General features: G+C 53.3%; 1 protein-coding gene across 1 annotated transcript in view; it reads left to right on the forward strand.

Annotated features, from left to right (window-relative positions):
• The window catches only part of NLRC5 (NLR family, CARD domain containing 5), a 92,033-nt gene that overhangs the window by 12,497 nt on the left and 65,814 nt on the right, over nt 1–13,722 (forward strand). The window contains exons 2-6 of the mRNA XM_006752861.2: nt 8,096–8,343; nt 10,271–10,388; nt 11,391–11,697; nt 12,422–12,481; nt 13,069–13,137. Coding sequence (XP_006752924.1) covers nt 11,403–11,697; nt 12,422–12,481; nt 13,069–13,137 — 424 coding nt within the window. The 5' untranslated portion in view covers nt 8,096–8,343; nt 10,271–10,388; nt 11,391–11,402. The remainder of the gene's footprint in view (nt 1–8,095; nt 8,344–10,270; nt 10,389–11,390; nt 11,698–12,421; nt 12,482–13,068; nt 13,138–13,722) is intronic.

Here is a 13,722-nt window from a genome sequence, read left to right on the forward strand (position 1 = left end):
TGCCCCGGTCTCGAGATCACGTGGGGAGCTTCCAGAAGGGCGGACACCTGTGTTCCACGCTCAGCGGTGGGGCTGTGATTGGTCAGGGGAGGGGCCTATTGGCATTTTCTCAAGACCCGGGATGGCTGTAATGTGCAGAGGAGCTTGGGAAGGAGGGGCCTCCGCAGGCCCAGGCCCAGGGTCGTGCTGGGCGGGAGCCTCAGGGTGGAGAACTCACCAGTCCTTCCTGTGGGTGCTGGGCCCAAGCTGCCAGGCCTGAGCGGGGGACACAAGGCCACTGTCTGGCCACCTGCTGACCCAGCCAGGCCAGGGCTGGCCCCAGGGCTTCGGGAACCCAGAGGAGGGTGAGTTTGGAAACCCTAGAGCCATGGTTCTCAACCGTGGCTGCACATTAGAATCACCTGGGAATCTTTATAAAATCCTGATTTCTGGGCCTCATCCTCCGGAAATTCTGTTTCTTTGTTACTAAGGTTGTGGCCCCACCCCATAACAAAGAGACAGAATTTCCGGAGGATGGGGCCCAGAAATCAGGATTTTAAAAAGATTCCCAGGTGATTCTAATGTGCAGCCCAGGGTGAGAACCACTGCCCTAGAGGCTCCTTTGGTAGAAGGCCGAGCCTTCCCAGCAGGGAAGGGGGGGAGGCTGGGACCCCAACTCCCAGGCCCCCGTGACAAGAAGAAAAGGCCTTGTTGGATTTGGGACAGGGGCCCCCCGGGCCCAGGCCTGAGGCCCAGAGGGCTCTCTGTTCGGAGCGCCTTCCACCCCCAGACGCCTTCGAGGTGAGGAGATGTTTGTTCCACTCCCAGCTCTGAGACTCGGGCAGGTCCCTGGCTGCAGGGAGCCTCGCTGTCTGCGTCCCTAAAGCCCTGTGACCACGCAGCTCCTGTGGCCTGCAGGACCCTGTCATTGTGAGGGACAGGAAAGATGACGGTTCATCCAGTAGCCACGCCCCATGGAAACGCGCTGTCAAGCCCCCCCGTTTCCCCCCCATCCCCCCGACCCCCGCCTGCTCTGTCAGCCCCGGTGGGCGAGGGAGGCGATGGCCGCCCACAGTTGCCTGAAGGTGCGCCCGTGGGCCCATGAACAGAGGGTGACTTCTGGGCCTGCGGCTGCCTACCAGAAAGAGGCCACTGGGTCAGTCTGGCCCTGCCTTTGCTGCTGATTTGCTGAGAATGCCAGAAAGGTCCTCCCTCGCAGGGCCTCAGTGTCCCCGTCTGTAAAATGGACCTGGCATGGCCCCCGCTGTCGGACGCTTCCACTGTGTCCCCTTCCCAGCCTCCGGCCCTCAGTGATGGCGAACCTTTTGAGCTCGGCGTGTCAGCATTTTGAAAAACCCTAACTTCACTCTGGTGCCGTGTCACATAGAGAAGTTTTTTGATCTTTGCAACCAGAGTAAAACAAAGACTTCTATTTTTGATATTTATTTTACATATTTAAATGCCATTTAACAAAGAAAAATCAACCAAAAAAAATGAGTTTGCGTGTCATAGGTTCGCCATCACTGCCCTAGTTCGAGAGCCTCGGGGAGGCAGAGCTCTGGCTTCTCCATGGGGGCCCTGGGGGGCTTGGCACGGGGGTTTCGGGGGGATTCGGAGAGGACGGCAGGGCCCCTGTGGGCGCTGGTCCCGCCCCGGCCCCCAGGCCTGGCCTGCTCACTTGGCCCCTAGAAACCAGTGTCTATGGCACTCACTCATCTTCCGAGATATTTCTGTCCAAGTGTTTATCGCGGCTGCCATGGCCGGGGGTGCCTTCTTATCATCCCCACCCACCAACCACACACTTCCCGACCCTGAGGTCAGCCCTCACAGCTCCTTACTGCCCCTCTCCTCCCAGTGCCCGTCCTCCGATGCCCTCTTCTGTCCTCCCTTCTGTCGCCCTGGCCCAGGAGCCAGGGGCTGAATTCAGGTGCTGCCGTGGGGACCAGGCTTCCCTGGCCCTTCTCCTCGGCCTGACACCCCCCCCTCCCAGACCCGTACCCAGAACAGGTAAGGCGGGTAATGCACCCCTTGTAGGAAGGAGGACACGGGTCCCCACAAACCTGGGGCCTGCTAGCAGCTATCTGTCCTCACCACACAGCCTTGTGGGGGCTCCCCCTTAATCCAAGCCTGGGGAGTCAGGAAGAGGAAGAGCCAAAGGAACAATGGCCAGGAGTCAGTGAGTCCAGCCATATCCTCCCCTCCATCCCTCCCTTCCTTCCTCCTACCCTGTGTGGGGGATGGGCTTCTTTGGAAACAATAATGCCTCGGGTAATGATAGCTAAGGGGTATTGATCCTTCCTCATGTGCCAGGGCCATGAGCGGTTTTGCCTCCTCATCTCCCAGCAGCCTTGCCAGCTAGAGACGATTAGTACCCGAATAGCAGGCACTAGGCCTGCCCCCTCTCGCCTCTGCTGGATCCCGTAATCGGCAGTGCCCCTCCCTCCACCCCACCCCACCCCCGCCCCCGTGGGTGTGGACCATAATGGCTGCACCCTTTCCCCAGTGGACTGCCCTTTACTGACTGCCTCTGGCAGAGATGCCTGGGCTGTAACCCCTCCCTCCCTCACCCACAGGCAACACCCATAGCCAGTGACTGGCAGATTGGCAGATACGGGTGTAATGGGACAGTCCCCTGCTGCTTGGCAGGACAGACTCTGGGGGTGAGATAGGCCACTACCTGGCCACCTGCGGCTCTAGGGAACCCTGAGCCCGGAGAAGGGTGCATCTGGAAACCCTAGTGGTCCTCAACCTTCTGGCCCTTTAAATACAGTCCCTCATGTTGTGACCCAACCATAAAATCATTTTTGTTGCTACTTCATCGCTGTGATGTTGCTACTGTTATGAATCGTTATGTAAATATCTGATATGCAGGATGGTCTTAGGCGACCCCCGTGAAAGGGTCATTTTACTGCCAAAGGGGTCGCGACCCACAGGTTGAGAACCGCTGCCCTAGAGGGTCTTGGGTGGTGAGTCCTGTGGCTCACACTCCAGAGCCCCCCACGCATGGGGCAGTCTGGAAGCAGCCGTTCCTGAAACCACATTCTTGTGTAGCTTCTCTCTCCACCCTATTCTGCCTCCCTTACTCCTCAGTAAGTCACTTTTATACACACTTGTCTTGGGCTCTGCTTCTAGAAGCCTCACTCAGAGCATCCCCATTCTACAGATGAGGCCACTGAGGTGCCAAGAGATGAAGTAACCTGATCAAAGTCCCACCGCGGTATCTGGGAGAGACTCAAACCCAGGGCCCTGGGGCCAAGGTGTTTGCTGTGATCCAGAATCAGATGCCGCCCCTGCCCTTGCGGTGTCCCCAGCCTGCTGAGGGGGGAGCTGCCCGCCGAGAGGGAATGGCCTGGCTGCGCAGAGTGGCAAGACCTAGACTGGAAGGGAAGGAGGGAGCGCTAAGGAGGGCAGCCCAGTGGCAGGCCTGGCTTGGTAGGGAAGGCAGCCAGGACGACCTCCCTGAGAAGGGAGAAGGGGCGGGGTCTGGAGGGAGACGGAGGGGTTTGCAAGGTGGGAAAAAGGGAAGGGCACTCGAGGTAGAGGAAGAGGATGTGCAAGGCGGGGTGTTGGGAAAGAGGCCCGGAGGTGGGGCTGAGTGTTGTCAGGGTGTGTGCGGGCCAGCGCGGGCCTGGAACCAAGAGGGCAGGGACCAATCTTAATGTGACCTTTGAGCCTTTCTTGGACGCCTGCTTGTGGAAGTCATAGGACATGGCGCGACTTGCCCTTGGAGGCAGGGGTGCGGGGGGTGTTGGGGGAAGCCGAGAGGAGGTTGAGAGAGAAAAAAGGCGAGACCAGAGTGGAGTCTGAGAGATAACTCAGGCCAGACGTGTGTGTGTGTGTGTGTGTGTGCATGCAGGTGTGCATGTGTCCTTGTGTGCATGCATATATGCGTGTGTTCTTGCATGTGCATGTGTGCTTGCATGCATGCATGTGTGCGGGGTGCGCATAGGCATGTGTGTGGACTGGAGGTGGGGCTCTCCAGACAGAAGGGAGCAGCCAGCACCAGTGCCCTGGGGCTGCAGTGAGGGAACTGGAAGCCTGCTTCATAGGACATGGTGCGACTTGCCCTTGGAGGCAGGGGTGTGGGGGGTGTTGGGGGAAGCCGAGAGGAGGTTGAGAGAGAAAAAAGGCGAGACCAGAGTGGAGTCTGAGAGATAACTCGGGCCAGACGTGTGTGTGTGTGCATGCACATGTGCATGTGTCCTTGTGTGCGTGCATATATGCATGTGTTCTTGCATGTGCATGTGTGCTTGCATGCATGCATGTGTGCGGGGTGCGCATAGGCATGTGTGTGGACTGGAGGTGGGGCTCTCCAGACAGAAGGGAGCAGCCAGCACCAACGCCCTGGGGCTGCAGTGAGGGAACTGGCCCGAGTTCACTCCCTCCTCTAACCTCTACCTGCAAGGACTTCTGGGATAGCAGGAAGGAGGCTCCAGGAGCACTGCCATGGGGGCAGTGGAGGGGTTTGTCTGCTGTCAAGTTGAAGCCGGGGTGAGTGACACTCCCATAGAGACCCCTCAGTGAGACTGGTACCCCGACCAGGCCTCAGGCCCGCCCCTGCCCCCTGCCCTCTGCAGCCTGGACCTGGAGTGGCCATACCACTGGCCTGCAGATCCGCACGCTGGGCTCCCTGTGGGCGCGGCTGAGTGACCCTGGGCCCCTCCTGAGCCCCTGTCTGAGCACACCACAGATGCACTGGTGATTGTTAGAGGTAACCCTTGGGACCAAAGGCCAGGGGACCCTGTGCTGAAATGCAAAGATGAAGGCTTGAGTTTTGTTAGGTTTTATTTTCTTTGTTCCGTCGGCAGCAGCTCTGCACTCTTATTTTTTCATAAAAAGGTATACATCTGAGTAAGACCAACCTCCACATTCCCGTGTAAATCAAAAACTGCTGGCCACGGGTGGAGAAAGCACAGTGATCAGAAATGTTTTTCTCGTTCTTTGATGGATACTCCGACCCAAATAACTACGAACACGGGAGATGAGCATGACAACCAGTAAAGGGAAGGCAATAGACATATGCGATTTTAGAATGAATTTGATCAGATAACACATGCATACAGTACGAAATTCTAAAGCTTCACCCAGCCGGTGTGGCTCAGTGGTTGAGTATCAACCTATGAACCAGGAGGCCATGGTTTAATTTCCGGTCAGGGCACACACTGAGGTTTCTGGACTGATCCCCAGTGTGGGGCGTGCAGGAGGCAGCTGATCCATGACTCTCTCATCATGGATGTTTCTATCTCTCCCTCTCCCTTCCTCTCTGAAACCAATAAAAATAAAATCTATAAAAGAACTCCCCACAAATCAGGCGCATGCCCTGGAGCCAGCCCTGCCCATTTTACACCAAAAAAAGTTACTTAAATGTTTTTTAGAAGATTTTGTTCATTATCAGAATAATATAGGATCATTAGAATTTTACAAAGAATAGTATAAAGTAAAGGAAATCACTCCTTTCCACTATCCAAGGTTAACCACTGTCAACATGTCAAAGTATTTCCTTTTGTCTTTCGTACATTGATATATCTAGATACCTTTTTGAGGTGATACTATTAATTCATTTATATTAATATATGTTGTATTGACTTCAAAGAGGAAAGGAGAGGGAGAGAGAGAGAGAGGTAGTAACATGCATGATGAGAACGAATCATTCATCTGCTGCATCCTACATGCCCCCTACTAAGGATGGAGCCCCAAACCAGGGCATGTACTCTGACAGGGACTCCATGTATGACCTCCTGGTTCACAGATCAAGGCTCAACCAGTGAGCACGCCTCCAGGGCAAGATGATACTATTTGTTATGTGTGTATCCTGATTTGTTTTCTCTTAGTTATGGTGTTTTCATTCCACTGCATCTATAACCACTTTCCCCCCGTTTATTAAGGCACTGTTTATTTTTCCCAGCTTTATTGAGAAATAATCAATATAGGTTGAACACCTTTTCACATTTTGGTGGGTTTTTTTGTTTTGTTTTTTTAAATATATTTGATTGATTTTTGACAGAGAGGAAGGGAGAGAGACAGAGAGTTAGAAACATCGATGAGAGAGAAACATCGATCAGCTGGCTCCTGCACATCTCCTACTGGGGATGTGCCCGCAACCCTGGTACATGCCCTTGACCGGAATCGAACCTGGGACCTTTCAGTCCGCAGGCCGACGCTCTATCCACTGAGCCAAACCGGTTTCGGCCTTTTCACATTTTGAAGAGCGATTTGTATTTCCTTTTTGGTAAACGGTCCGTGCTCTTTGCCCACTTTTCTATCAGGTTGTTACTTTTTTCCTTATTGATTTGTAGTCCGTCTTGAGATGTTAAAACATTACGCCTTCGTGACATAGCTAGCAGATGTTATTTTCCAGCCCGTCACCTGTCTTTTCACTTTGTGGTGTTCTTTGTCACTGCGACAATGCTGATTTATATCTGGTCAGTTTCGTGCAGTTTTTCTTTGTGATCTCTGAGTTCTGTGTCATGCCTGGCTAGGTCCTCTCTATTTTGCATTATTTTTAAGACTTTTCCGCATGTCCCTTTTCAGCATTTAAAAAATTTTAACTTTTCAGTTGTGAAATATAATGCAGGAAACATGCAAAAATATGAAAAATACAGCTTTATGAATTATTGCAAAATGATTATCTATATTCTTGTAATACTTTCATGATTTAACTTTTTACATTGTATCTGGCCCCATCTAAACTTTATTTTGGTATAATTTGCGAGACAAAAATCCCTCTTTATTAAAAAAGAATATATTTTTAAATGTTCATGGAATAGAATATTTTTATTTATTTCAGAGAGGAAGGGAAAGGAAGAGAGAGATAGAAACATCAATGAGGAGAGAGAATCATGAATCGGCTGCCTCTGCACACCCCCCACTAGGGATTGTGCCCAGCTGGGAATTGAACCATGATCTCCTGGTTCATTGATTGAAGCTCAACCACTGAGCCACACCAGTCGGGTGGACCCAGAAACATTTTAAATGTATACGAGGCATCCAAGAGTAGTAGTTGTGAGAATTAAAATAGAAGGTCTAACTAAAGGCACACACCGGGCGCTTAGCAAATATTCGTTACATATGTTCAACTTGTGTGACCTCAGTTCTAGTGAAAATGTAGGTTTGTCCCTGGAACACAAATAAAAACCTTAAACTAAAAAGTAGAATAAAATATATCCTCAAGATGCAGAAATTACTTTTTTTATTGGAATTTTCAGACTCTGTCTGTCCTACTTGATGCAGATATTTATCCTCATTTGTTGCCTTCCAAAGTCCGTTTTAGGTATTATTCGAGTTGTGTGGGAACTTCCATTTCTCTTGGGCATTGCTGGTGATTTCTGTGCTTACTCATCATTGTGTATTTCTCTTCCTCACATATTGAGGAAATGTCTGTTCTAGTTTTTACTGTATATACCATATATATATATAATCAAAACACACCTTTTAAAAAGCTCAAATGGTATAAAGTGGTCCAAGAGTATGGCATAAAGGGCTCTCCTTGGCCTGTGTTCCCCAGGCCCCTCCCTAGATAATCCTGTCATGCTTCTCTCGTAGCCCTAGAGCTGGTCCCTGTATGCAAGGACACATACATGCGCGCGCGCACACACACACACACACACACACATTTAAAGCATACACGTGTGCAGCTTTTGAAATTTGAATTTACTTACTAATATATGTTGCGGTTTGATGTTTTTATGGTTCACCCCTGTTGCTGAATAATATTCCATTGTGTAGATCTACTGAAACAGAGGGTCCTTATGACTTGCATTAAATTTATTTTTATTTTTATTTATTTATTTTAATGACCTCTTTTTTGTCTCTTAATCCTCACCCAAGGATATTTTCCATTGATTTTTAGAGAGAGTCGAAGGGAGGGGGAGAGACACAGAGAGAGAAACATCCATGTGAGAGAGACACATTGATTGTCTGCCTCCCACACACATCCCGACCAGGGTCGGGGATCGAGCCTACAACCGAGGTGCGTGCCCTTGACCAGAATCGAACCCGGGACCCTTCAGTCTGGGGGCTGACGCTCTATCCACTGAGCCAAACCAGCCAGGGCTTAAATTTCGTTTTAAATCCTACCTGTAGCAATAGAGCGCTCCTTCTCTCTCTCTCTTCACAGACCTAGTCTTTCCCCCAGATAATCAGCAGCCCCAGAGGCAACAGAAGACAGAGTCCGGACCTGAGTAATGGGCAGGCTAAACATCACATCTTGACCTAAATTATGTTCTAGCCTCGGAGCCCCAAGGTGGAGTGAGCCCCTGCGGGACACGGGAAAAGACGTCAGCAGGGCGCCGTGCCTCCAATTGGACATGCCGCTTGCGAAGCTAATTGGACCCTGCTCGGATGTTGTCTGAAGCTGACCACTGGGTATGTTGGTTCTGGGAAGGGACTCCGGTGCAGGCCAAGGTCAGACACTACCTGTGACTGGCCCTGGACAACCTGTTTGGAGCCACAAAGCGATCCACAGTGTGTGGTGCCCGTGCTGGGCCTGGGTGTGTGTGGGAAGGAACCAAGCTGTGCACCAAGGCCGGCTTTTACCAGCCCGGGTCCCGGGGGAGCGCAGCAAATGTCCCCGGGGACACCACGTCTAGCTGGGTGCTTGCACACCTTTGTGACGGGGCAGGGTCTCAGGGGGTCATCAGGGGGAGGCCGGAAGGGTTTATCAGGCCCAAGCAGACCAAGATTGGGCCGTGTGCAGGGAGGGCTCTGCACCGGTGGGGTGCTCGAGGGAAAGGGCCCCGTCCTAGAGCCACACAAGTCAGTCTGTCCCAACGTCTGCCAGGAGCCCCGGCTCAGCAGGGCGGGCCACGGGGAGTCAGGAGAAGGGGAGGTGCCAGTCAGTCTTGGGGGCATGTGGGGGTGTGCCCCGTCTTCCACTCCAGAGCCGCACAACTCAGTTGCCCAGGATCCTGCCCAAACCTCAGCAGGGCAGAGCCCCCAAGACTCCAGGGGGGCGGGCTGTGGGGAGTCAGAGTGTGGGGCTAGCGGATCTCCCGAGACAGGGAGGTAAGCAAGGCTTTCTCTCCATTCACTCTTGCTTCTCTCCATTTCTTCTGCTCAAATTTGACAATTTTGTTTAAAGAAATGTCATTAGTACCCTCAATACCTCTTTTCTTTCTTTTTTTCCCCATTGATTTTTAGAGAGAGTGGAAGGGAGGGGGAGAGACAGAGAGAAACATCTACGTCAGAGAGACACATTGATCGGCTGTCTCCTACACATGCCCTGACTGGGGCTGGAGATCGAGTCTGCAACCGAGGTAGGTGCCCTTGACTGGAATGGAACCCCTCAGTCCCAGGGCTGACGCTCTAACCACTGAGCAACTGGCTATGGTCCACCCCCCACCCCCCTTATTTCTAACCGCAGTACTGACCTCTGTTAAATGAGAACATGCCCTGTTTATGTGGGTTTATCTAAAGTCCTGGGACTTTGTAGTTACCTTCCTCACGTTTCTTAGACGATCAGTGCACAGACTGGTCCTTTTTCTTCCTTTGTCTTCCACCTACTTTTTCATCATCTTTTCTCTTGTCCATTCCAACTTGTCAGGCAAAATCCCTGCAGCTGTATTCGGGCATTGATTTACTGCTCCAGGGCGAGTGGCCGATGCCTCTGGGTTTTCTCATTGAATAGAATGTTAACTCACTTGTTCAGAACTGCTTCCAGTGTGGCTCAGTGAATAGAGCATTGGCCTCGGGACCAAAGGGTCCCGGGTATGATTCTGGTCAAGGGCACGTACCTTGGTTTCAGGCTCCTCCCAGACCCGGTTCCTGGTTGGGCCTCGTGCAGGAGGCAACCAACTGATGTGTTTCTCTCAGTCTTTCCCTCTCTCCTCCACTCTCTCTAAAAATCAATGGGAAAATATCCCTGGGTGAGGATTAAAAAATAATAATAAATAAAACTACTTGCTGATGTCATGAGAAAGAGATGGCAAATCCTGACCTTTCGGGAATTTTATTGGGAAAGGCAGCTGGCATCTGTGGTGAGGATTATTCCATTTTCCTCCCAACAAGGGGGCTATAGTGAGTCGGCCATGTTTGAAGGGCTCACCGTGACACCCCGAGTCACTGTAAGGTGGATCTTCTGGGCCCGGTGTGGCAGAAGGTGACCCCGGGAGGTGAGCAGTGCCAGTCCAGGGACAAGAAGAGCAGGGTCTGTGCACGAAGGTGAGAGGACTGTTTCAGGTCAGACGTTCTCAGAGTGTGTCCAGGGGCAGAGCTAAGGGCTGGTGCCTTCTCCGCAGGATTCCCCTTGCATTCTGGGATACTGTGGACAGTGTGCTGTCTCCTCTCTCCTGAGAGGCCTGCCCTATGGAAACAACCAGCAAATCCAGCTCAAGGCCCAGGACTCGGCCCAGGTACCCCTGAGACTGTCTCCACGGACACCCTAGAGCATCGATGATGAACCAGGAAGCCAAGTAAGTGATCTTCCCCCTTTGCCTCCTCTCTGTGCCTCCCGCTCACTCCTTTACTCCCCCACCCACTGCCAGGACTGCTCCCTACCCAGATGGGCCCCACTGGGCCTGTACCCAAAACAGCAAGCTTACACTTAGCCACCATTCATGAGAGTGAACATCAATAGACACAAAATCAGCAAGGGCCTAAGATAGCATCTAATCTGCCTATTTTATAGATGGTCTATCTGAGGCCCAGAGAGGGAAGGGACTTGCTGAAGGTCAGTTGTGAGTGTGTATCAGCCAGGATGGGCTTGTTTATGCTGCATAACAAACAGCCTACAAAGTCCCAGTGTCTTATGAGAACAAACGTTTATTTCCTGCTCCTCGTTCTTGTTGTGAATCAACTGGGGCCTTTGTCCACATTGTCCTCTTTCCTGGGCCCAGTCTAGAACAGCAGCCACGGCCTGGAGTACTGCCAGTCCCTGTGGGCTTCCACCCCATGACCCAATATGGCTGCCCAGGGCTCAGTCATCACATCATCATTCCAGCCACAGGAAGAAGCAAAGAAGGATACACAACCTTCTACCTACGTCCCATTGGCCAACACTTAATTACATGGCTGCATCTAACTGCAAGGGAGGCTGGAAATAGAGTCTGTTCCAGATGACCAGGGAGTATTCAGGGGTTCTGGTACTGAGGAAGAGAGGAGAAAAAATTTTGGGAGACAAGTGCTTAACTCAGACAGAGAGTATCACAAAGGGGTCCATGGGAACATGATGAATAAAGCATTCCCAGGACACCATCTATAGGGAATGAACTAGGCCATTTCAGAGCCAGGACACAGGTACAGTTGGCTTCCCCCCAGCTGCCTTATCCCTTTCCTCACCTATCTCCCAGCTCACCTGTCCCCACAGCTCACCTGTCCCCCAGCTCACTTGTTCCCCAGCTCACCTGCCCCCACCCCATTCACTTGTACCCCAGCTCACCTGTCCCCCAGCTCACCTGCCTACCCTGTCCCTGCAGGGCCAGCTCCTCATGGACCCCATTAGCCTCCAGCTGGGCACCAAGAACCAGTGGGGTTGGCTCGTGAGTCTGCTCAGCAGTGACCCAGAATGGCTGAGTGCCAAGGTGAAGTTCTTCCTCCCCAACATAGACCTGGGCTCCAGGGACGAGGACCCAGACCCCAGACAGAGGGTCCTCCTACAACTCAGGGAGCTGCACACCCACGGCCTGGCCACCTGGCAGGCCTTCATCCACTGTGTGTGCATGGAGCTGGAGGTGCCCCTGGAGCTGGAGGTGCAGCTGCTGAGCACGTGGGGCCATGGAGATGGTAAGGGCGTGCACGAGGGTGCAGAGGGGCTCAGGGAAGACAATGCCCCACTTGAGTCACACAATTGACTCAAGCCAGGAACACGATTCCATGTTTCTGGACACTTGCTAGAGCAAATTCCCTACTGCCTCCACATCAGCTGGGGACCTTCCCCCTCACACCATCCCAGTTGTCCAGGGAGGCGGGATGCCAGGAGAGAGAGAATAGGTGACTCCTTGCAGCCAGGAAATGCCAAATAGCCCATAATGCCCCAGAGCGTGCTTCTTGCAACGCGGTCAGAAGCAGGCGCAGGGAGAGCCCTCTGAGCTGGACTGCTGGTTGCAGATTGAACCTGTTCAGGTCCGGGGGCATTTCTCGGGCACCTTCTGCTTTTACAGCACTGTGGGGAAATGGGGAGGACTCACGCCATGTCTCCACCACGAGGCAGCGTGCAGGAAATGCAGGGGGCTCACCATGTGCACAAACACATGCACACGCGTGCATGCATGCATACACACATGTGCACACACATACCCGGCCACGCACAAACCTACATATACACACACATTTCTGTCCCCGGCTGCCTTCTCGGCTCATCACCAAGCTGTGCCCTCCACAGATCGCTGAGTGTAAACTTGATTTCTCCCTCGCTGGGGACTCACCCTTTGGGGTGATCCCTGAGACAGACATCAGAGCTGGTCCCAGCACATCCCATGTGTATTATACTTTCCCCCCTCTCTCTCAGAGTTTCCCGGTCCTTCGGAAACGGGTGCAGAAAGCCAGCCTGAACCTCCCCTCTACCTCGGTGAGGCCTGGGGTTGGGGAGCAGGAGGGGGGTGGTGAGCATGCTCGGTTCCCACGTCAAACCCAGAGGAGGCTGCTGGCTGGTCCCAGCCATTTCCCATAAACCGTCCTCCTCTGCCCCTGATGCACCTGCACATGTCCCCGCCCCTTTCCAAGCTGGATGCCTTTTATGTGTTTTTCTTGCCTCCTTGCTCTGGCTAGCAGGTCCAGGACTGTGTTGAATAGAGTTGGTGAAAGCGGGCATTCTTGTCTTGCTCCTGATCTTAGAGGAAAAGCTTTCGGTCTTTCACCACAGAGTATGATGTTCACAGTGTGGACTCTTTACTTAGAGGCGTGCATGGCAGAAACAGCAAGCTCTGACAGGAAACATCCAACCCACCATCCCAGCTCCCCCACAAAGCCAGACTGTTTGTCCTGGTCCCTGGTCCCTCCTGGCCCTTCTCACTGAGCTGCCTTCACTCAAACCCTGAGTGTGGGTCCACTTGTCTGCCTGCCTCGTCTTTGTGGAATGGAGGTTCCCACAGTACTGGGTTCCCACCTCCTCGGCCCCGAAACCTCACCCCTTACGCTTTCCTTCATTTTTTCCAGGCCTCAAGCGGCCTCGTCAGAGCTGCGGGTCCTCACCCCGCCGGAAGCAGTTCAGGAGGCAGCAGCCCGGTGGGTGCCAAGCGGGGGAGGAACCTGAACACAGGGATTGGATGGCACTGGGGCCAGGGCACAGATCCTGGGCTCGGTCCCCTGCCGACGAGCCTCCAGGGGCTTCGCGGCTCTTGTAGTCCAAGCTTCGATCCAAGAAGGATCGAAGGTCCTGGGTGGGCTGAGGGGAGGGCGGCGTCTGGCCAGGAGGGGCCCCCCCAACAGGCGGGGGGGGACTCCATGAAAGAAGGATCGAAGGTCCTGGGTGGGCAGAGGGGAGGGCGGCGTCTGGCCAGGAGGGGCCTCCCCAACAGGCGGGGGGGGGGCTCCTCCGGAGATGGCTCAGCTGAAGGAGCTGGAGGCAACCCAGCAGGGTGCAGCTTTATCATTTAGCTGCTCCCAGGGACACCCCATGTCCTCAGGGCTGAGGGGCCCCAGGGAAGTGACCATCGTAACCTCAGGCCTGGGCCCTCATTGGCCAGTTTAGAGGTACACAGGATACCAGGGAGAACTCCCCAAAAGCCCTGAGGCACACGGGGAGGAGACACGGGGCGCTGAGGACTGGCCAAGGGGCTAGAAGAGACCGAACTTCCCTTGTTTTCCACC

Source organism: Myotis davidii, unplaced genomic scaffold, assembly GCF_000327345.1.
Source record: "Myotis davidii unplaced genomic scaffold, ASM32734v1 scaffold590, whole genome shotgun sequence".
Taxonomy (NCBI): Eukaryota; Metazoa; Chordata; class Mammalia; order Chiroptera; family Vespertilionidae; genus Myotis; species Myotis davidii.